Below are 22,715 nucleotides of genomic sequence, written 5' to 3' on the forward strand. Positions count from 1 at the left end.
TCTCCTCCATTCCCTCAAGGAATAAAATCAAAAGAGTTGTTTTCTCCTTTGAAGATAATAAGGCTCTAGGACTCGATGGCTTCCCCATGTTATTTTTTCAATATTTTTGGAAAATTGTTGCTAATGAAGTTGTGATTGCTATCAAAGAATTTTTTGGGTCCAGGTGCCTTCTTAAGGAGCTTAATGCTACTTTCCTAGTTCTTATCCCTAAACGCCCTAGAGTGGTGGATTTTGAATCTTTCAGGTTTATCAGTCTATGTAACTCTTTTTATAAAATTATTTCTACGGTCTTGACTTCTAGGTTGCTGAGATTATTGCCTTCCCTCATCTCCCATCAGCAAAATGGATTCATTCCAGGTAGGCAAATCCTTGACTCTATTTTTACAGTCCATGAGAATGTCCATTCCCTTACGATTTCAAAGACTGGGGGATTTCTTCTCAAACTAGATATTCTCAAAGCTTATGATAGAGTTGATTGGGATTTTTTTCTCAAAATTATGAAGTCTTTTGGCTTTAACAATCAAGTCCTCTTGTTGATTGGCCAACTTATATCTACGGCTACCATTTCCATCATGGTGAATGGCTCCCCCTCACATTTTTTTAAGAACTCTAGAGGGCTAAGGAAAGGGGATCCCATTTTCCCAATTACTTTTACACTAATGGTAGAATGTCTTGGAAGAAACTTGCAAAAAATGGTTGATCGAGGAGCCTTAATGGGACTGAAACCTTCCTCAAACTGTTTGGTGTGTACTCATCAATAGTTTGTAGATGATACCATCCTAATGGGAAGATCTAATATTGTTGAAGCTAGAAACTTGAGAAAGGCCCTGGATTATTATGAGTTGGCTTCTGATCAAATAGTGAATAGGCAAAAAAGCTCCTTATTTTTCTTTAATACCCCAGAGCCGAGGCAAAGGAAAATGGCCAGAATTCTTGAATGCAGAATTGAAGTGTTATCTTGTATTTATCTAGGTCTACCTCTGGGTCTTAAGCCCCCTGATTCTTTCTGGAATGATTTGATTGAGAAATTTAATAAGAAGAAGGTAAGATCCAACTTCTTAAATCTAAGCTCTAGAATCTTCCTACGTATTCTTTGAGTCTATTTAAAATCATGTCTAAATATGTGGATACCATTGAAAAATTTCAAAATAATTTCTTATGGTCTGGGGTGGAGGAGAGGAAAAGAATGTCACTTATAGGTTGGGATTTGGTCTGTAGACCAAAAAAATTGGGAGGTTTGGGTCTAAGGAGAATTAGAACCATAAACAAGGCCCTCCTTTTAAAATTTGGAGAACCTTTTCTTTTAACAATGAATGGAACAGTATTGTGAAAAGTAAATATTTTTTCAATCATGAATCCCTCATCTCCTTCCTTGAGTCTACTAATATTTCACAAGGGTCAGCTCTCTGGAATGATATGATAAGGGGAAGAAATATTCTTGAAATGGGTACAAGTTGGTGTATCAAAGATGGGAATCAAGACAGATTTTGGGAAGATAGATGGATTATGAAGGAGCCCTTAAAGTCTTATGAGAGCTTCTCTGCATGGAGTGATACTTGCAAAAATTTATTTGGAAGTCAGGTCAAGGATTATTGAAGGAATGGGAAGTGGGTAGATCTCTGCCAGGTCAGCCCAAATCTAGCTACTATTCAAAATGCTCTATTAGCAGTTAAAATTGGGATGAGTTAGCAAGGTGATTATCTTGTCTGTAGGCCTAACCCCTCAGGCTACCTTTTGGTCTCCTCGGCTATCTCTTTGTTATCCCATTCTTCTGCCCCTCCCCCTGTTTGGGCCAAAGCCTAGTTTAAACACCTTACCCCTAAGATAAATATCTTCTTTTGGATTTTTCTTCAAAATAAGGTTCTCTCAATGGAAAATGTTTATAAACATGGCTTTCAAATTACTAATAGATGTCTATTTGTGGATGCAATTTGGGGAATATTTTTCTCTCTAGAATTTATCTTAGGTTCTCCCTGGTTCGTTAGAGGAACTATTTTCTCAATGGTATGTGCCCTCTATTAACCCTAGAATTCATAGATTGTGGTCTTCTTCTCTCCCCAATATTGTCTGGGGAGTGTGGAAAGAACAAAATAATAGAGTATTCAGGAACAAGGAGGATCCGGAGAATGTGGTGTTTGAAAGAATTTTTAGATTAATTATGGAGAACATGAACAACATACCTGCTAATGAGAGTAAAATATAGATAGTTGTTTGTTCCCAGTATGATCTTAAGATGGTGAGAGATTGGTATATCAAAGGGGATTATACAAAGGCATCTAGACAAGGGAAAAAGGATCGTGAAGGTGTTACTTGGGCCCATCCCCCCAAGGGATGGATAAAAGATATTTTTGATGGGGCGGCCAAGGGTAACCTGGGGCTAATTGGGAGTGGGGGGGCATTAAGAGATCACTATGGCAACTTTTTTTCGGTAGTGGCACTCCCCTTGGGCTCTTAGTCCACTCACTTAGCCGAAGCCATAGGAGCATTCCAGGTCATTGACCTTTCTAGTAAATTGAATATTAAAAATCTATGGATTGAGGGGGACTCAAAAAATATTTTTGAATGCCTTCCAAGTAAGTCCTCCCCCTCATGGACCATCAAAAATTGGATCGACGAAGCTAAATCCCTCATTAGCAACTTTCAAAATGTAAGAATCTCACACGTGTTCAAGGAAGGAAACGTGGTAACTGACTATTTTTCCAACGAAGGAGTGAAGCTCTCTAGACAGTGGACATGATAATCCTACAAGGATCTAGAAGAGGGGGTGAAATCCTTAATTAGATATGATTTTATTCATGGAAAAGTTGCCATTTCAAAAAATGATTAAGAGGATCAGTGAAAGGTACTATTTCATTCAATACATCATCGACGCCATTATTATCCCTTCTATCCATGTGAAATGGAACATTTTGTGGGTGCCCAGGCTTTATTGTAAATTTGTTGCCAAGATATTCTTCTCTGCAAGTGAGAAGAAAGAAACTTGCGAAAAAATGGGAGGGGAATAAGAAAAGGGTGGAGGTGAAAAGTTGTGAAAAGCACCAGAAGAACCAGAAGGTTTGGAATAAGATTATCAAAGGAGGGCTGAAACCTTTCCTGGAAAAGATTCATGGCACTAACCCCGACATTTGTGAGGTATTTTGTCAAAAATTGGAAGAAGGAAGGCATCATTATGTCTGGAAGAAAAATGATTATCAATGAGGGTCCTATTGGAGAAGTTGCAGGCCTCTCTACTGAAGGTATGAAATTATTCCATGAAAGGAAGATATTTGATGAAGTGGTTGTGAAATTCCCCAAATCAGAGGAGGAGAGGGAAGTGCTGGTAAAGGTTTCAAACAACTACTTTGAGGCCAACACAATTAAAAATCTCTAGAGGGAGGTTCTTAGAGTGGTGATGGAATATATAACTGTGGATAGGAGATTCGCAAGGGTGTATGGCTACCACTTCATCCTTCTCAACCACTTCAGGTACAAGGTCAGGGTTTATTTTCCCCATTATATGTTGTGTTCTCTTAAACACTATATTATGGAACACCTTAAGAGTCCTAGGAGTGCCCCTATTTTGCATGTTGGTCTTATCTAGCTCATTCATGAGCACTTTGCTAGTATGCTCACACTGTCTAATCCCATTCTGCCCCCGAACTCAGATGGGTATGAAACTGAAATAAGTATGTCTGAGGGAAATTATGATGGGGATTCAGACTCAGATGGGGAAATCTCCCCCCCGCCTAAAAAGATGCCTAAAAAATCCCCTTTGAGTAGACCTTCGAGTAAACCAAAAACCTCTATGAAAACACTCTCCATGGCTAAAAAGAAAATGAAAGCCTCTTTGAAGAAAAAGTTGGTGTCTTAATCTGAGGATTCTTTGGGTGACCCTTCTAATACTTCTTGTTCCCCTGAATATTCCCTTTCCTCCCACCCTGCCACTGACAGAGAGAACATGCCAAGATTTCCAAAAGACCTCAAACTAGACAAACATTACTTTAAATTGGACAAGGAATCTCATGATGATGTGTTGGCTATTACAATGAATAGTGTAGTGGACCTTTTTAGGGTTTTTTAATGAGCCTTTCATGAAATCAAAGACCTTAACCTAAAGAATAGGACAACTGCTAGTAAACTAGAGGTGTTGGTTGATAAAATGCAGCCCTAGAAGACCGAAGGGGCAATCTAGACTGAGGAGGAAAAGCTATTCATGGTGGAGTGTACACAAAGAACATTGGAACTTATTGATAAAATGAAAAAAGAAAATGAGAAAAAAATCCTACAGTTTGAGGGGGAAGTTGGCAAAATCAGGGAAATCTTGAATGTAATAAAGAAACAAAGTCACAAGATCATCAAGAATTCAACGGCCACAATGAACATGATGGTGGATAAACTAGAAAAATCCTAGCAAGGCACCCTGATTGTGGACCTTGATGCAGATAGAGAAAAAGGCCAGAAAGAGGAGTCTTGCCTATCCAAGAGAACTAGAGCCAATCTGAAGAGAAAGGCGGAGTCCTCTAATCAAGAGCTTCAGGAACTGAAAAAATCGGCCCAAGAGATGAATACTTTGGAGAATGAGATAGCTGAGACTATTAAGTCCTTAGGTTAATGATTTTCTGGTTTAAGTTTTTTTTGTCTTTTTGTCTGATCCATTGTCTTTTTGTCTGTTTGACAACTTTTTCGCGTTTGTGAACTTAGACTATTTATTTTAATTTTTTGTTTGTAACTTGGTGGTTTCGGGTCCCTGTAAAACCCACTTTTTCCCTAATCAAAAACAACATCCCTCTTTATTCTCAACCCCTTCCTTCATTCAACAATTTTACCTCTCCTTCTCAATCCAACATGTCCAATTTAGATCCTTCTACCAAAGCTACCATCAATAGTTTAGCTCAAATAGTGTCTTCCTTACAACAATAAATAGCTTCTATGAATCAATCTAAGTATAATGTGCCCACATTTGATATAGCAAGCCCATTATACAATGACATTGTCTGAGTTGTCCCTCCTAAACATGTGGAAGTTCCTCAATTGGAGATTTATAATGAAAAGGGTGATCCCTTGACTCATGTTAAAATATTTCAAACTTGGTGTAGTGACTTTGCTCATGACCAAAGATTGTTGGCTAAATTGTTCACTAGAATATTAAGGGATAAATATTTGCAATGGTATTGTTCTTTTCCTCCTTATTCTATTACTTCTTTTCAACAATTGGCTAATTCTTTTATTCAAGAATTTCACAATAATATTGGTCCTAAAATAACTTTGATTGATTTGATACATTGTAAGCAAGGTGTGAAAGAAAAAGTGACTGATTTTATTGGTAGATATAAGAATTTGTTATCTCAAATTTCTTTTCCTCTGCCTGATCAAGATATTCAAAAGATTTTTATTGCTAATTTACAAAAAGATATTAGGGATAAACTTCTCTTTTCTAAGTTTACTTTCTTTATGCAGTTGTGCGCAATACTTTACAAATATCATCTTACTGTGAGTCAATTGGAACAATCATCCTCTTCAATGGCTCCAAGTGATAAGGGTGAAAGTGCTCAACAACCTTTTGTGAAGTTAAAACTGAATAAGGGATTTATCAAATTTAATGACAACAACAACACTCAAGTGGTAGCCGCAACAGGTGTGCCTCCTTTGTCCAAATAATTTAGAAAATAATTCATTGAGGGAGTCTGATATTCATGGCGCTCATGTATGTTAGCACATCTGTATCATGATATTCATCAGGTGGTATACCTTGGTGCCACTAGTATATCAACTGGGGTTACAATATTACAGATTTGATCATGGGAGCATCTAGTTGTTACTCGTCCATTGGCAAATAGAGAGTGACTAGTTGGGAGGCCCTATGTCTATGGATATATAGGTATTGTTTTCCAGTGGAAGCTAGGATAATTGGAGTGTGGAGACGAGTGCTTGATGATTTGGACACGGTTACATGGCAACCCTATTTGGATTGTGAGCCATGGCCAGAGGATGATATTGAGATGTTTTATGTGTTTACCTTGAGGTATCTGATTGGGCATACACCCTTTGCTAATGAGATTTTCATTCACACAAGGGTGTTCAGATAGTATGGTTGTGTACAAGGAGTACCTTATGGAGCAACTTTATATGCTCACAGACATCAGGATGTCGTAGAGTGGGGGTCGACCATATCATATTAGACAACTTGTGTAGAGTACTTTGGATTGGTAGCACAAACATGGGATTATGCCTCAGACATTATTGATGGAGGGATGTCTCCATAGTACTCGTGATATTTTGTGGTGCATGCAGTGCCAAGATTATCTTGCCTAGAGGAGTCAATGCCATCTTTTGAATTTGAGCTTTTTCTATGATAGACTTCACGATTTTGAGCTCCCAGGGTCTTGATCTTTTTGGAATATTGGTGACTGCATTTTTCGAGAGTCTAGAATTTTGGATAACCCTTTTATTTTTCCTTTGCATTACTTCATATTCGAGAATTCTGGGATTGCAGGTTCCCGAGCTCTCAAACTTTAAGATTTCGATGCCTCTAGAGTTTGAAACTCTAGAGGACTTCTTTATTTTGATTAAAACATTCAAATATTATATTAAAATTTAAATTTCAAATTTGATTTTATTAAAATTTTAAAACCCTCTTAAATTATATTCAAATCTTTTCAAATTCGAATAAAATTTTAATAATAAGGTGATTAAAATTCAATTAAAATAATTTTTATTTGAACTTTGAAATTAATATTAGTATTATTGCAAGGTTATTAAAATTTAAGAATATTAACTTTAAATATTAAAAATTTAAACATAAATATATATTAATATTTTCAATATATTTAAAATTCAAAATTAATTCAAATTTTAACATTGTTAAAATTTAAAACAACTTTCTATTTTAAAATAATCAAAATATCAATGTAAATCTCTATCAATTTTAATATTTAATCTTAATCTAAACAAATTTTAATTTTTTAACTATTTACTTATTTATTTGTTTTTTGGATTTTGGATTTTGCGTTTTTTAGGATTTTTGACGTTTTTTCAATTTTTAGGGTTTTGAGAGGTTTAAACTCTATGCTAAGCTACAACTAACCAAGCAAAAAATGACAACGACCAACAAGAGGGTGTAGACGCAACAATGAAGATGCATGCATGACAACCCAAAACACAAAAATGAACAAATGGGAACGCAGGACTTCGGGGTTCGAGGAACTGGGAACTTCAAGAACTAAGTTCCTAAGGTTCCTGAGATCTTGAAATCATGAAATACTGAGAGAAACAAAGAAAGATGAAAACCCGAGATTCCAAGATCCTAGGGTTCTGGTGAGTGAGGAGACCAAGACCATCATAAACTTGAAAACCCGAAAGTTTGGAATTCTGAAGAGACCAAGACAAAAGAAACAAAGGCAAAACTCAAGATCCTAGGATTCTGGGGTTCTGGAAATTGAAAGAAGAACTCTTGCAAACCGATAACTCTAGTATCCTGAAATTCTGTAGAAAATAAGGAAAAGAACAAGCGAGGAAACAGAGGAAACTCGAGTGTTTGGAGGTTGAAAGGAGAACTTCAAGACCTCAAAGTTCTGGGACTCTAAAACACAAGACAAACAAAAGATAGCAACACAAAACAAACAAAACAAAAGGACAACAAACAAAAACAAAGCAAAGTAGAGGGGGGGGCCTAGCTCAAGAAGCAAAATGTTGGGGTGTGTTATGCAGGGCACAATAGAACCTATGTTTTCGAAGTCTAGACCACAAGTTTTCCAACTTCTCACTCTTACAACAACTCTTTATCCTACTTGTATGACAAGGGAAAGCATTCTTATATAATTGGTCCTTAACATATAGCTCCAAAATATCAACCCTCAGGGTCTTATATTATTCCTCCTCCTGCTCCTAGATAGAAAGAGGAAAGGTTCCCATGGATGAGACTAAGGTACTTGCATTTGTAGCACCTCTTGCTAAACCTAAGGATCTCATTCTTCCACCTGAAATAGTTGTAAAGATAGTTCCTTAAATAAAGAAAGATGCTTTAATGTCTTTTCAAGTTCCTATTCTTGCTCCCCATAATTTAATTATAACCAACTTACAAGTGAATGTACTTGTGCCATCGATGTTTGATGGCCCATGAACCTGATTCCTTACAAAATAATGCAGGTGTGTCCTACTTCTACTTATAAGTCTACTTCCATTCCTATTTTTGTTTCTACTTCAATTTCTTCTTCTATTTCCACTTCTACTTATATTGCTTTCAGCTCACTTCTAGATCTTCTTGGTGATTCCAATGAACCTCACCCAAAAAGGGTGCAGGTTCTCATCACTCCCTCTTTGCAATCGTCTCTTATCATTTCCTTTCTTAATATCCCTTCTTTTTCACAATCCATAGGAACTATTCATATGAAGGTCATTTCTAGTATGGCTCTTATTCATTGTACTTCTTCTTTGTGTGCTTCAAGTCTTCTAGCCTCCTCAAGGTTTTTTATCTTGTCATGTTTGAATGAGGGTTTTTGCACCAAATTCTTGAGCATAAGTTTGAGTAGGGCCCTATCTTCATGTTCTATTGCAATAAGTCTAGTAAACCTACTCTTCCATATGTTATCTTGTCTACTTTTGTCCATGTAGACAAGGAGGGTCCTCCTTCTCTAGAGTTCATCATTTCCCCTCTCTTAGAGGTCAACACTGAGGCTCCTATTCTTCCATAACCTACCATTGAGTCACCTCATTCATTTAAGGTGAAGTGTATGTTTGATTATTTGGAAGATATTCCAATGTTGTCAATTATCTTTACAGGTTATTGTTACTTAACCTACATTATCTCTTGGTTGAAAATAACAAGGAAGATTCATCCCTAGATCTTGTTGTAGGAAAGACAATGAATTGTTAGAGGTAATTGAACAAAGCACTGCCCTTCATATCTTTAGATTCTAGAGTTTTCTCATTTGTTTGTGTTTCCTATAAATTCCTATAATTGTTTGCATTCTCTCCTAGAGGACCAAAGATGCCCTTGTAGGTATTGTATATAGGAGAGGAAATTTTTTTGTCAACTCTTTCATTTTTCTCATCATTCTTCTATTTATTTTTACATTTAGGGATGATGAAAATTGTCAAGGCATTTAGACCTCTTCCATGTTGACCTATATTTTTATTTGTTTCCATGTGCTCTTTCTTCACATTTTAATGTATTTGGGGATATGATGATGAATCATACATAGTTATATATAGATACTTACATGTTATGAAATCTACTAAACTTGAATACTAAAATCACCCTATAATTTGCTTTGTGTGTTTTGTTGACATTTTTTATTTGCATTGTTACCTTTTGCAGGATAACATTCCATGAATACATCTTGTTATGTGTTTCATGATGCAACATATCTTCTCCTTAGAATGACTTGATCTTCTTTAGATAGCACAATTTTTTTCAAGGGGAGATATCATACTCATATTATTATTTTATATTCTCTCATATTTTGGAAATATATTTAAATTCAACTGTTTTTACTACATAAACATCATCTAGCATGGGGACAGCCTACTAGAATTTGTCTATGTGTGTGTGTATTTCTATGTCTCTCTTCTTTGATTTTTATACAATTTAGTTTGTGGTAGTCACATGATGATTGGATTGTTGTATGGTTCTATCATAACATAATTTTCTAGCCATAATTATCTATATTTAATATATGTCTATTTTTCAATTTTTGACCTAGCTTGTTTTTTTGCAACTAACATGATTATGACGATTGTATAGCTTAATTTTTTATGAAAGATCAAAACAAGTCTCTTCCTTGGGGGAAACTATACACTAATATAAAAAATTTCGTCCCCTTCACATCTTGGATAAAATACCCCCAAACCCTTTTTCCTTACTTTAACTTGCATCTTTTTTAGAACATATATTCTCCCTAAAGAGAGGCCAAAATGTAATGTCATTAATTACATCCTATGAAATTTCACATCACATATGCCTTCCCTATAGTTAAATATAATAGAATTGTGTATCACCCTCTATCTTAAGCAAAAAAAATTCCTAACTTTTCAAGCATATCAATTTCCTAACCCTTAGATCTGATTTTCATTTAGACGAATGTGGCATGCATAGACATTTGTGCAATGTGCTAAAACACCACAAAAATTAAGGGTTTCACTAACCATTGTGATGTTACACTTATCATGTTTAGAAGTGTATCACCTCTTCAAACCTACATTATCATTGTGAATATTTCTTATCTTTCTATTTTGGCTTTTGAAACCTTCCTCTTTCTTCCAACACTAAGTTTCGAACTTCATTCTTGGTTTCTCTCACATAGAATAACATTCTCACATAATGTCACTTTGTCACACCATTTTCTCTAAAAAATTTCACTCTCTCTCTCACCATAATGCTTAAAAATTCATTGATTATATCATCTTTTTCCATCATCTACAATTGCAAACAAAGTTACCCAAAAAATATCGTCTTGATTGATTTACAACTTTGTATGGCTTAGACTTGTGAAAAGTGAAATCATTTTACACACTTGCACAAAAAATTACAAGTGAGAAATGGTATTAAAAGAAATAAATCCAAACTAATTGAATGAAGATGTAAAAATTTCAAAACCACAAGTCATACAACAACATCTTCCTTGGATCTGCCACAATAAATTAATTTACAACAAATAATTAGGCCAATTTAGGGTGCCTTTAGTATTCATGATGGTAATCAATTTTCACTTATTTCATTTTGAAACTACTATATAGCATTTTTTTATAAATATTAGGTCGAATTCAATAGATGTAGAATAAGTGCGTAGAAAAAATCATAGGACCTAGTGCCTTTATTTAACAAATAACAACATAACAAAAAATGAGATGAACCAGAACCACTTGCGTATAGTTGATTCTTCGATGAATAACCATGTGTAACTAGAATTTTCTTTCTCCTATCGAAACAAAACAACTTTCTTATGGTTGATTTTGAAATGCATGATCATGTGTAACTAGAATTTGCTTGCTCTTATCACCCATGCACCCATATGCAAATACACGTATTTATACTCAGTGGTTGAAATAGAATGTTCATTGTATCTTATTTATACTCAATGGTTGAAATAGATTGTTTATTATTCATTGGAAAAAATCATAATTTTGATTGCCTTATTTTCTTTTCTTTATTTCTTAGGAATGAAAACACCCATCATCTATGCATCCTCTAATTTTGAATATACTATAGACATAAGACTTTGAATTTCTGAAGCCTACTATATTTCTGTCTAGCTCAAATTATGGTCTAATTATGGTCCCATGTATGTTAAAAGATGCCCTTACGCGTATTTGATCCCCTTACACATATTTGGGTTCAAAGATTTTTTCTAAATGTTAAATTATATACTTGTTTCTCCCTTATGGACTCTTCAAATTAGTCATCCTATCAAATTCCCAGTAATCTAGCTAGAAAAACATAGCGAGCTTATCTATAATGCTCATCTGTGGCAAGTGTTATATATATATATATATATATATATATATATATATATATATATTTGTTTTATTTGAGAATATTATAATACTTTTAGCACCTCGTAAGAGCCTATCCTATGTTGTTTGGTGAGCCATTAATATATCATCATGTAGATCAAATGGCGTGGAGTAATTAGTTCTTTATCTTTATGTTTTTTTTTTAACAATGTTTATATCTTGTTGTCGCCTCCAAGTGCCCAATTCTTTGATTTATATTGCAAATATGATCAACACCAATAAAGGGGTTTCTATAGCCTTGTTTTTTTTGTTACATTTTTTATGGTGCCATGGTGTTGAAAAATGATTATTTGATGATAAATAGATGGTTTGGGGTTTTCTTGGTTATCTTAGTATAAGTGGGGCTCTTTTCAAAATCAAAATTTGGTAATTGATTTGGAAAAGTATTGATTTTTTTTAATTTAGTTATAAGCAAATATTTTTTCATATTAATTACAATAATTTTAAATTGTATATTGAAGTTCATTCGAGTATATACATCATTTTTTGTTTTGAGGGAAATGAAAATAGGTTCATATTCAATATTACTACATTCCTACTCAAAATGTTCCCATGTGGAGTAATCACATCTAATTCTCATAAAAGCTATTGTTCTATATCTTCAACAAATGTTGACGACAATATTATTAAAAATATCACCTTTTCAATACAGATTCATCTCTTATTTGAGAATTTCATCAAGATCATTTTGGCAGAGTCAATTAAATAATTGTAAGACCATGACTAACTTTCAACAACTTATCTATGTATCACAATTTTTAGTTATAAATAGTAACAATCTAAGCAATACAATAATATTTTGATTGTTTGAACAAGTTCTAAATAGTAGCAATCTAAGCAATGCAATAATATTTGATTGTTTGAACAAGTTCTAAATTCAAAAGTTTCTTTATTCAAATATTTTGTCCCATTCAACACTATCATGCAATAATTATGAAAAATTATGTGCAATTTATATGCATGATTTCATGTTTGCATTTTAACATAGTAGTCTTTTAAAAGGGGAAGTTATGTATAGTTTATAAATCATAACAAAATTATGAGGAAAAAGGTATGCAATTTTTAATGTAACCTTCTCTACATAAAATTTTAGTTTATGATTTTTGTTATCATCTTGGTAGTATATGCTTTACCAAGAGAAATTAAACCCTAATAAATTCATAGCTTCATGGTGTACAAGTGGTTGCTTGATAATAATTTATTATTGCATCCTATTTTTTTCTCATGTTATCAATATTATATTCTCTTACCCATAATTCTTTTGCTTAACATAGATTTCCAAATTTCTACAATTTGTATCTTTACATAAAATCAACCATACATTTATGATAAAAAATCACTAATTTCTTGTTTTAATGTGTTCAAATGAAATAAATGAACTACCAAAAAGCTTTCTTTAAGATCATTTCGTACAAGCACAAAGAATCATCCACAATAGAACTCTCAAAAATAAGTTATTAAAAATATTTCTTTCAATTTGCTCCAAACAAATATGTAATACAAATATATTTTTTAAATATTATAAACAAGATTATATGTATTTAAACTCATACAATTTCATTGTATGAACAGTAAAAATACACTTCCTTAATATATTAATTTACATATAATTCTCTATTGACCTAACGATTACACCCCTCCTGGTGCAGTCCTAATGGTTTAGGAGGACCCCAAACATGCCATGAAATAAAATTCATGCAAGAGGGGAATCAAAGAGCCTGTCGTCCTCATCAGCACATGGGCATTGGCTGTCACTGTCTGAAATGAGCGTTGTGATCAACACACCCGATATTTACTTTGAGTTTCGGGCAACTGTTTGGTTTCTGCGCATTCTTCCTCCCCAACTTTCCCTCTCCATGTCCATGACCATGCTTTTATTAAGCCTTTGAAGTTGTTCGGCCCATTGCTGCTTGGCACCATCCCTCACACTCCCATTTCTCTTGTTCAACAACATTATTTGGGGATTGAAATGCAGGTTAAAATCATAGTCAGCCCTAAGCATCGGATCAGAGAGAGTCTCATAGGCTTCCTGCACCTGAAGAAACATCTTACTGGATTCCTCTCTTTCAGCAGGTGGGCAAACATCTGGATGGTAAACCCTAACCTTCTCTCTATAAGCTTTCTTCAATTCATTCAATTCCACGCTCTGAGACACAGACAACACATCATACAAAGTTATGGCAGGTGAAGAGACCCCCTCCAATGTATTGTTGAGAGCCCTGATGGTAAGCTGTGCCCTTTGCATCTTTGCCCTCCTTAATGAATAACTAGTGGGTTTTGAAGAGAGGGGATGATTGAATGAGTGAACATCTGGTAAGGAATGAGTATGAAATGATAGCTTGGCCATATTGTTGGAGATGAAGATAACCACGCAGAAATTATTAGCCCAACTTAATTGGAGAAAAGCCGACTACTGCCCATAGAAGCAACAAAGATTACATGCATATATAACTCCTAAATCTGCACCCTTTAGTGAATTGAAAAATGGCCTTTTGACTGTAATCTCAAATCAACTCTTCATATCAGTACAAAAAATTGAATCTTCGTTAATTACATTGTAGACTATATGTTCACCATCATTAAGACATTTTCGTACATTGTTTATATAATTTATTGTCTTTCCCTGAGCTGTTCGAATTCGATCGATATATTCAAGAAACTTGAGGATCCTCACCATATAAATAGGACACGCATTACCAATGAATCGGAGATACCATTCCGCAACCTTTTGTTGTTGTTTTGGATAAGTCATGCCCCTTTGTTTTGAAGTCAATGTATTAAAACAACCAGATTATACCTTTGTTTATATAGTCCATGGAGTCATCTTTCAATATAATCCAACCTTAAAATTAAATATTCTTACACACATCATAATATAAATTACAAATCAAGATTTACAAAGTCAATAATATATGTTATCTGTTTTAAAGGTATAAATTCAAATAGTCTCACCATCCTATCTAAAATTAGATTTGCATTCACTAGCTTTGTTAGAGATATACATAACATTCAAAAAACAAGTATCCACTTTCTCCAAGATATTTGTCTTATCCTCCAATATGTCACATACAAAATAATACTAAATATCAATATGCTATGGTCATACATAGAAATTTGGTTATTGTCCAAGTTTATGATACTTTGACAATCATATTTAATTAAAGGTTCTATGAGTAAAGATGATGCTTCCTAGACTATTTTGCGTCATAAGAAGAAAAGACAGTCCCTCATAGTTCCAAACTAACAAATTGTTCTGTTTGGAGCCCAAGCAAGACCCCAACTCCAATTTTCAATGACTGTCCACTTTTCTATTATTTTTCTCCTGATAGCTTTTCTTTATTTTATCTTTCTATTGTTTAGCTTTATATCTCTGGTTTTGCTAGTTACCCGTTTGGTAGCCAAGGTCTACTTTGCAACAAGCTTTGTGCCCTACAAAAACCCACTTTGTAATAAAAACAGTCACATTTAATTCACAAGTATAGCTCCCCAAGGTAGCTTAAGATCTCAAAAAAAATATCTAAACCTATATTCCCCCTATAGACATGAGTAGTAGTCATATAATTTATATTCATAGAAATGTCTTTTACTCAATCTATCTATAAATCCTTAAATCTCCACTAAGTGCTACAAGCCCTCATCATCATTATTGTAAATTCTACCAACACTTCTACATTGTAAGTTATTTATAGTATTGGTATTCAAATTGCTCTATGATACCATTGCACATTGGTTTTAACTGAACTATAGTACCACTCTAGTACCAAATATAATACTCTATATTTTCTCATAAATATTTTAAAACTTTTCATTGATACCAAGTGTTTTCTATAATATTAGACATTTAAATTGACTCAATAATATCATTGATACAATATCCAATCTAAGGGAATGTGCATGGAAATGAGGGGGCAAAAGGGGCTCAAAATGGTCTTATAGTAAAAATTGACATTGGATAAGAAATTGATGACACCCACCCTCAAAATTTGAATATGCAACAAAACTAGGATTTATCATATCTATTCCCTCGATATAGGAATATGCCTTAGCAATCAACATGAATTTATAATTTTTAAAATGTAAGAACCTCAATAATATTAAATCAATATAATATAAAATTTTACATAATTAAAGATAAATTTAAGTGAGATACACAAATATATAATATATTAGATACTTATTATCAGATCATGACATAAGGTCTAAATACATAAACCCAAAGATTAGGAAAAAACACAAGGAAACTATTTCTTTTACATGAGACCATAAGGTCAAATACAATGAGTACATAAAGTACAAAACTAAAGATAACTCTAACAAGTACTCCCAAAATAAAATCTCCCACAAGCACAACATGAGAGAGAATATCATCAAAGTGTTTTTCCACCCAACCATGATGCTTTGCACTCCCTTGAAATCCTTCTTAACATGACTAATACTTAAACTACACGATGATGCAAAGCATTCCAAAATAGGTAGGGGTAATTGAATCTATGTAGCATGATATATATACATTGTAATATTAATGTCAATTAGTAACATAGAATAAAATAAACTGATCAAACAAGCTTTAGCCAAAGTATCATTTTCATCGATTCTTGGTAGATAGATTTGGGTGGAAATCTATTTGTCTTCGTTCCATTTGCTTGTATACAAAAAAAATTTAGATATGACGACTATTTAAAATTCTATATGGAATTAAAATTAATTTTGATAAATTAATCAGTTTCACATACATATCTATTATATGAGCAAACATAATCTGACATACTATAGACATACTTTGTAATTCATTAGACTGCCCACACTTTAGTGAGTATTAAAAACTCACGATATTTTTCAAGAGAAATCGTAGAAAGATAAAAAGTTAGGTTCTTATATATCAACCCCTTTGATTACACCAGCTTTATAGCCACGATAAAGATCAATAGACATAAGCAAACATACATGAGATCTAGACATTAGTTATAATGTAATATTTTAATTCCTTTTAAAACTTCAATTCAAAATGTTCCTCAACACTTCTTGTAAAAGATAATTTAATGTCTTTAATAATAAGAGATAATGAATCGACTCATTTGTGCATAACAATTCACTGTTCAATTTCTATTACAAAAGGATGGAAATTCACGATTTAAATTTTAAAATTTTGATTTTTAATGTCAAATCCATATGTCCATTGTTGATTCTATATACCTGGAAAATAAGTTTGGGCCAAAGGATATGAATCTAGAGGATTTAATAATTATTCCCAGAAAAGTGAAGAGGAATCACACGAAGGTGGAAATCAATTGAACACAATACTTCTGTTTCTGCTAAATTTTTAGTAAAAATATGCAGCCGGCAACATTTCTTTTGCAAGTCGAAAAATGAATTAAAGTATTGCATTTGTAAATTTCCACCCACGAGGTAACAGTGTAAAAGGGAATCTGTACTAAACCCTCGAGGACAATGTTTCTGTCTCCTAAGAAAATTCAGAGCTCTTATGTGTATTTGTTAGAGATAAACTTCTGAATGACAAACAGAAGTTCCTTCTGGTTAAGTCTAAAAATACAACATACAAAGTCAAGGTATACTGAAACAGTGAAACCGCAACTTCATATGTTAACTAATCTATTGAAGTCCATGGGACTGGGCATGGGCATGGGCATGGGCTGCCACCGTGTATAATATGGATTGTGGTTAACAAACTTAGTGTTTAAGTGCGGACTTGGGCAATTCTTTGGTTTCTGCGCATTCTTCCTCCCCAACTTTCCCTCTCCATGCCCATGCCCATCATTCTATTAAGCCTTTCAAGTTGTTCCGCCCATTGCTGCTTGGCACCGCCCCTCACATTCCCTTTCCTCCTGTTCAACAACATTATTTGGGGATTGAAATGCAGGTTAAAATCATATTCAGCCCTGAGCATGGGATGGGAGAGAGTCTCATAGGCTTCCTGCACCTCAAGAAACATCTTGCTTGATTCCTCTCTTTCAGCAGGTGGGCAAGCATCTGGATGGTAAACCCTAACCTTCTCTCTATAAGCTTTCTTCAATTCCTTCAATTCCACGCTGCGAGATACAGACAATACATCATACAGTGTCACGGCAGTTGAAGAGACCCCTTCCAATGTATTGTTCAGAGCCCTGATGGGAAGCTGAGCCCTTTGCATCTTTGTCCCCCTTAATGAATAACTGGTGGGTTTTCAAGAGAAGGAATGATTGAATGAGTGAACATCTGGTAAGGAATGAGTATGAAATGATAGCTTGGCCATATTGTTGGTGATGAAGATAAACACCCAGAAATTACTAGCCCAACTTAATTGGAGAAAAGCCAACTACTGCCCACACAAGCAAGAAGGATTACATCCTTATATAATTCATCAATCTGGACCCTTTAGTGAATTGAAAAATGCTATTTTGACTGTAATCTCAATTCAACTATTTATCTCAGTCCAAATAGTTGAATCTTCGTTAATGACATTGTAGACTATATGTTCACCATCATTAAGACATTTTCGTACATGGTTTATATAATTTATTGTCTTTTCCTCACCTGTTCCAATCCGGTCGATATATTCAAGAAACTTAAGGATCTTGACCATATAAATATGAGAGCGATTAGCAAGGAATTTGAGACCTCAAGCACAAATATTTGTTGTTTTGCATAAGTCATGCCCGTTAGTTTTGGAGTCGGTGTATTTATATAACCAAATTATACCTTTGTTTATATGGTCAAGGGAGTCACCTTTCAATGTGATCTCACCTTACATTGCTGCTGATATTATTTTGAATTTGTTCTGGTTGTTGAAGGTGATGGCATCAAATGAAAGAGTAGGACTCCTGAAAAATCCGGTTTCTGTTCATGTCAGAGTATGTCAAGGCATGAAACTTCTTCAGGCCAATGGTTACCTTCCCTCGATTTTCATATGCATCCAAATATACTAATCCCATAGTGAGACAACATTATTTATCAACTTAAACTCACAAAACCAATAAAAATCTGAAATATTCATAGTTTTGATCCCCAATAAAGCCATCTTCTTCACTATAAAATGACGAAACATTAATAGATCTTTTCTTAAATTTGTCACTCTTGTTATTTTTTTCCCATTTCTCTAATGTTCAAAATGTTCTATGTATATAATAATTTTTTGTAAATTTTAATATTATATGATAGAAAATTTATAAAAATTTGAAGTCTTTCTAAAAATGTATATTTATTATATAATTTTTTAATGTAAAACAAGATAAATATTTATTTATCAATTCTTTTATTTTTTAAAGGTATTAAAATTGTATCTATAATTTATATCAAACTTGTTATATAAAAAAATAGTTTTAAAAAAAAGGAAATATATCTATATATATATATATATATATATATATATATATATATCTTAAATTGGTAAAAGAAAGAACTTACCAATAAAATACCTTAAGCGTGATGTGAAACCTTCCTAAATAACAATATAATTTATATGAACTGCAATACTATATATTTTTCTTCTATTCAAAATGGATTGTGGTATCATAAAAATGTTTCAAACTAGTTATAGACCAATCCTTTTAGATTAGTTCTTCTTTTGAATTTTTTATTTTATATTATTAAATATTATAGTAATAGTACTTAAAATTTGTAAATTTTTATCTTTTTTTATTTAATTTTATATATGTTTTGAGGAAGTTTCTTGATATATGTACACATTGATAAATTATGAATATTTTATAGAGTTGGGCTCATTGTTTATCCAATTATTTATCCCTATACATGCATATTCTCACATACATAACCTCTATATATACATAATTTGGTACCTATCCAAGTATTCATTCTACTTATTTGTATACCTACCCTAATATAACATATAGCTCCTTGAATTTGTTATCTAACTTTCTAAAATAAAGAAAATAAATTTTGCTAAGTCACCCTATTTATTTTCCCACCTTGACTTGACTAAGTATACATTTTGCAAAATTTGATAAAATGTCATAATATTTAAAGATGCTTAACTACATTCATTTCAAATTTCTCATCTCTCATCTCTCAAACACCTCTCTCATCATAGAGATTTAGAGGATAAAATCAATAATGAAACATTTGGTCTTGCTATACTAAAATGAGTAAGAAATTTGTATGCATTATTCTAGGACCATTTCTTTTTGTCTTAAATTTTTTTCACATATTTGTATGGGTTGACTTAAGAGATCACATCTCCTGTTGACACAACTATAAAATATTGACAAACCTTTAAATATCAAGGGAGAGTAGACTGGAAGATCATCAAATCTAACAACATAGCATAATTTGACATTTCATATGGTCAAATATAGATGAGAAAAGGGAGATTTATGATTGTCAACTTGTTCCAAATCCATAATATTGATCTATAATAACAAAAAAATCATTGGTTCTGGAATATTCCATCAATAGAGAGATCACACTTTCCTTGGAAAATACTAATTTGATTCTAAAATATTTAACAAAGGATATCATTATTTGATCATGGAGATAATTACCCAGGCTATTGATTGCATTTATTTTTCTTAGCTTGATAGGTAATATTAGAACACAATAATCCACAATTGTATCCAACTAGATCTATGCTGATCTATGCTTACTTATATGCATCTTACTAGTTTAGCCTAAATCACACTCTTATAAAGTTTATTTTACTTTATATTTAAGCATAAATACGTACAAATAGTCTCTAATATAGTATATCTCTTACAAATTATAAATTGTGGAAGAAAATCACAACAAAATTTAAATAGTAAAATTTACATATTTATGTCAATCTCCATTTTTTTTGGGCCTTTTTTCGAGACATTCTCTTAATTACATATTAGAAACATGTGACACACTTTTGTGTTGATTTTGACTCCTTCATCAATCCTATTCCATTGCCATCTATTCCATTGCCATTTACTCACCTATATGCACTTCTATATATTTTTCTTATTTGATCCCTATATGAACTTATTCTCATATATTTACCTCATCGATTAGTCACTACTTCCACATATCCATTAAAAAAAATAGAGTTGACATTCCTTACCCTATATAATTTATGCAATATATAGATTGACAATCTAAGAATCCTTTACTCTTGATTATATGAGTTAAGTTATTTGTTGGCCTCAGTCAATTCTTGTTGCAAATAAATTTTTAATATTTTTCTTATCCTATTTTGTTGTTGTTAAGCTACTGGTTGTCTATGTTTATCTTTTTGTAGCATTATATTAGTGGGTTCTAGATCCCAACAAAATATGTTTGTAAAGGGTTTTCCTTCAAAACATGTTTTACCCCTAATAAAAAACAATCTTGAATTGTGTAGATTTGACCTTGAATTCGAATTGCTGACCTCCACCCTTTTCAACTAATTTTTGGATATTGAATTCATACATTTTTGTGGTACCCAATATTATTTATGTCATTGTAATTAAATAAATTCATTTAGATAATTAATCTAGTTGATAATTGATCAAATTTTTGAAGCATCAACAAGAATTATTTAAGATATTGAGACTAGAACCAAAAAAAGAGTAGTAAGTATATTGCAATTTGAAATTGGAGATCACTTGGAAATTTACTCAATTTATTCTAACACTTATTAATATTTCAATGGATTGATTGAGGAGATCATGAATTCATAATATTCTAGTACACATTTTTAGATATTGATAAATTTTTAAATTCTTTAGCAGATAATAGAGATCTAGGCTCAAATAAGACTATGAAAGTACACACATGAAGTTATGAAAGTACATAGATAAAATGAAAGTCATTGTACATACTAATATTGTTTTGGTAGGAAACTTAAATCCCATATAGCATGGATTGGATTTACATATAGTTTCAATATGTCATAGTTCTTAGAGAGTAACCATAAAAAGGACATCTATTTTATGTATCTAGGCATTGATTTTTGCATGGCATTATGATTATTTTTCATGATAATCCACATAAATAAGTACAATATCCCTTCAATACTTAATTTTAAATATTTATTTATTGTAGCATCTATTTATATATCTTTTCTCTTTAAGTTTGTGCCTTATTGATCTATATCTCACCCACTTACCCTTGTACATACTTAATTAAGATTTCATTTTCAAATGTGATATTTTTACTAATATTTAATTTAAAATTATATGGAAGTGCTTCAAAGTATGTCACCTTCCAATCCTTTTTAAGCTATGTGCATTAATATTATTTCATCTAGCTCTTTTATTGGCATATTAATTTCCTTCTCTCTTTTCCTATATTGTCTTTATCATTATTTCATATCATACTATTTATCCTACCATTATCACATCACATAGCTTACTCCTACATCCACTAGTGTATCACCACATAATATTCATTCAGTGCATTATTTTATTACTATATTTAGATAATTAATTTTTGTATTATATAAACCCAGGATAGGATAAGATTTATTAGGTAGGTTGCATCTACATCATATGACTTATATTTCCATGTTTAATGGAAATTTTGTCCACATATGTGACTATTTGAGTTAGATATTTGACCCTTACAACCTAATAGATATTTTAAAATAATGACATGCCTAATATAAGATTTTTTTTATTGTGCAAAACTCCATATAATTAATATGATATGTTGTATATTCCGAAATAAAATAGTTACATATGATCCCATGAATATAGATAGAAAATAAATAAAAGAAGAAGGTAGTTGTGGGCTCTAACCACCCGCATAAATATATTTCATGCGCCCATGATGTATCATATGCATAAAAAAAGTGTGAGAAATGTTTTATATTCATGCATGAGTTAGGTGTTTCAAAAGGTGAGTAAATGTGCCTCAACAACATGAGGTGTGAAGAAAATTTAAAAATCACCTTAGTTAGAACTTAAATAGCATAAATATGACTTTAAATAGGAAAATTTAAAAGATAACTAGTTTAAAAATATCCCTATTAATACCAACACCCCTCTTATATTCACCTTAGGAAGAAATGAATGAAATGATGATGAGTCCTATTTGAAAGGGGGGAGAGAGAGAGAGAGAGAGAGAGAGAGAGAGAGAGAGAGAGAGAGAGAGAGAGAGAGAGAGAGAGAGAGGGAGGTAAACTCATCTCCGAAAGAGAAAAGATGCATGATAAAATGTACAAGTGAAGAAGAAAGAAAGAATAATTATCATGAATCCCCAAAGGAAACATATAGTGTAAAGGAAAATAAATATTCTTGTCATGGGAGATAAAGGAGAGAAATTCTATGTGC

General features: G+C 32.6%; 2 protein-coding genes across 2 annotated transcripts; both read right to left on the reverse strand.

Moving 5' to 3' along the window:
• Positions 1–13,282: 13,282 nt before the first annotated feature.
• LOC131054178 (chaperone protein dnaJ 20, chloroplastic-like) lies at positions 13,283–13,735 on the reverse strand. The gene has a single exon (XM_057988641.1). The coding sequence runs from the start codon at positions 13,733–13,735 to the stop codon at positions 13,283–13,285; it is 453 nt and encodes a 150-aa protein (XP_057844624.1).
• Positions 13,736–17,185: 3,450 nt separating this feature from the next.
• LOC131054179 (chaperone protein dnaJ 20, chloroplastic-like) lies at positions 17,186–17,638 on the reverse strand. Its single transcript, XM_057988642.1, has one exon. It carries the CDS (start codon positions 17,636–17,638, stop codon positions 17,186–17,188), a length of 453 nt encoding a protein of 150 aa, XP_057844625.1.
• Between the last annotated feature and the right edge of the window lie 5,077 nt (positions 17,639–22,715).

This window comes from Cryptomeria japonica, chromosome 1 (assembly GCF_030272615.1).
Source record: "Cryptomeria japonica chromosome 1, Sugi_1.0, whole genome shotgun sequence".
NCBI classification, from domain to species: domain Eukaryota; kingdom Viridiplantae; phylum Streptophyta; class Pinopsida; order Cupressales; family Cupressaceae; genus Cryptomeria; species Cryptomeria japonica.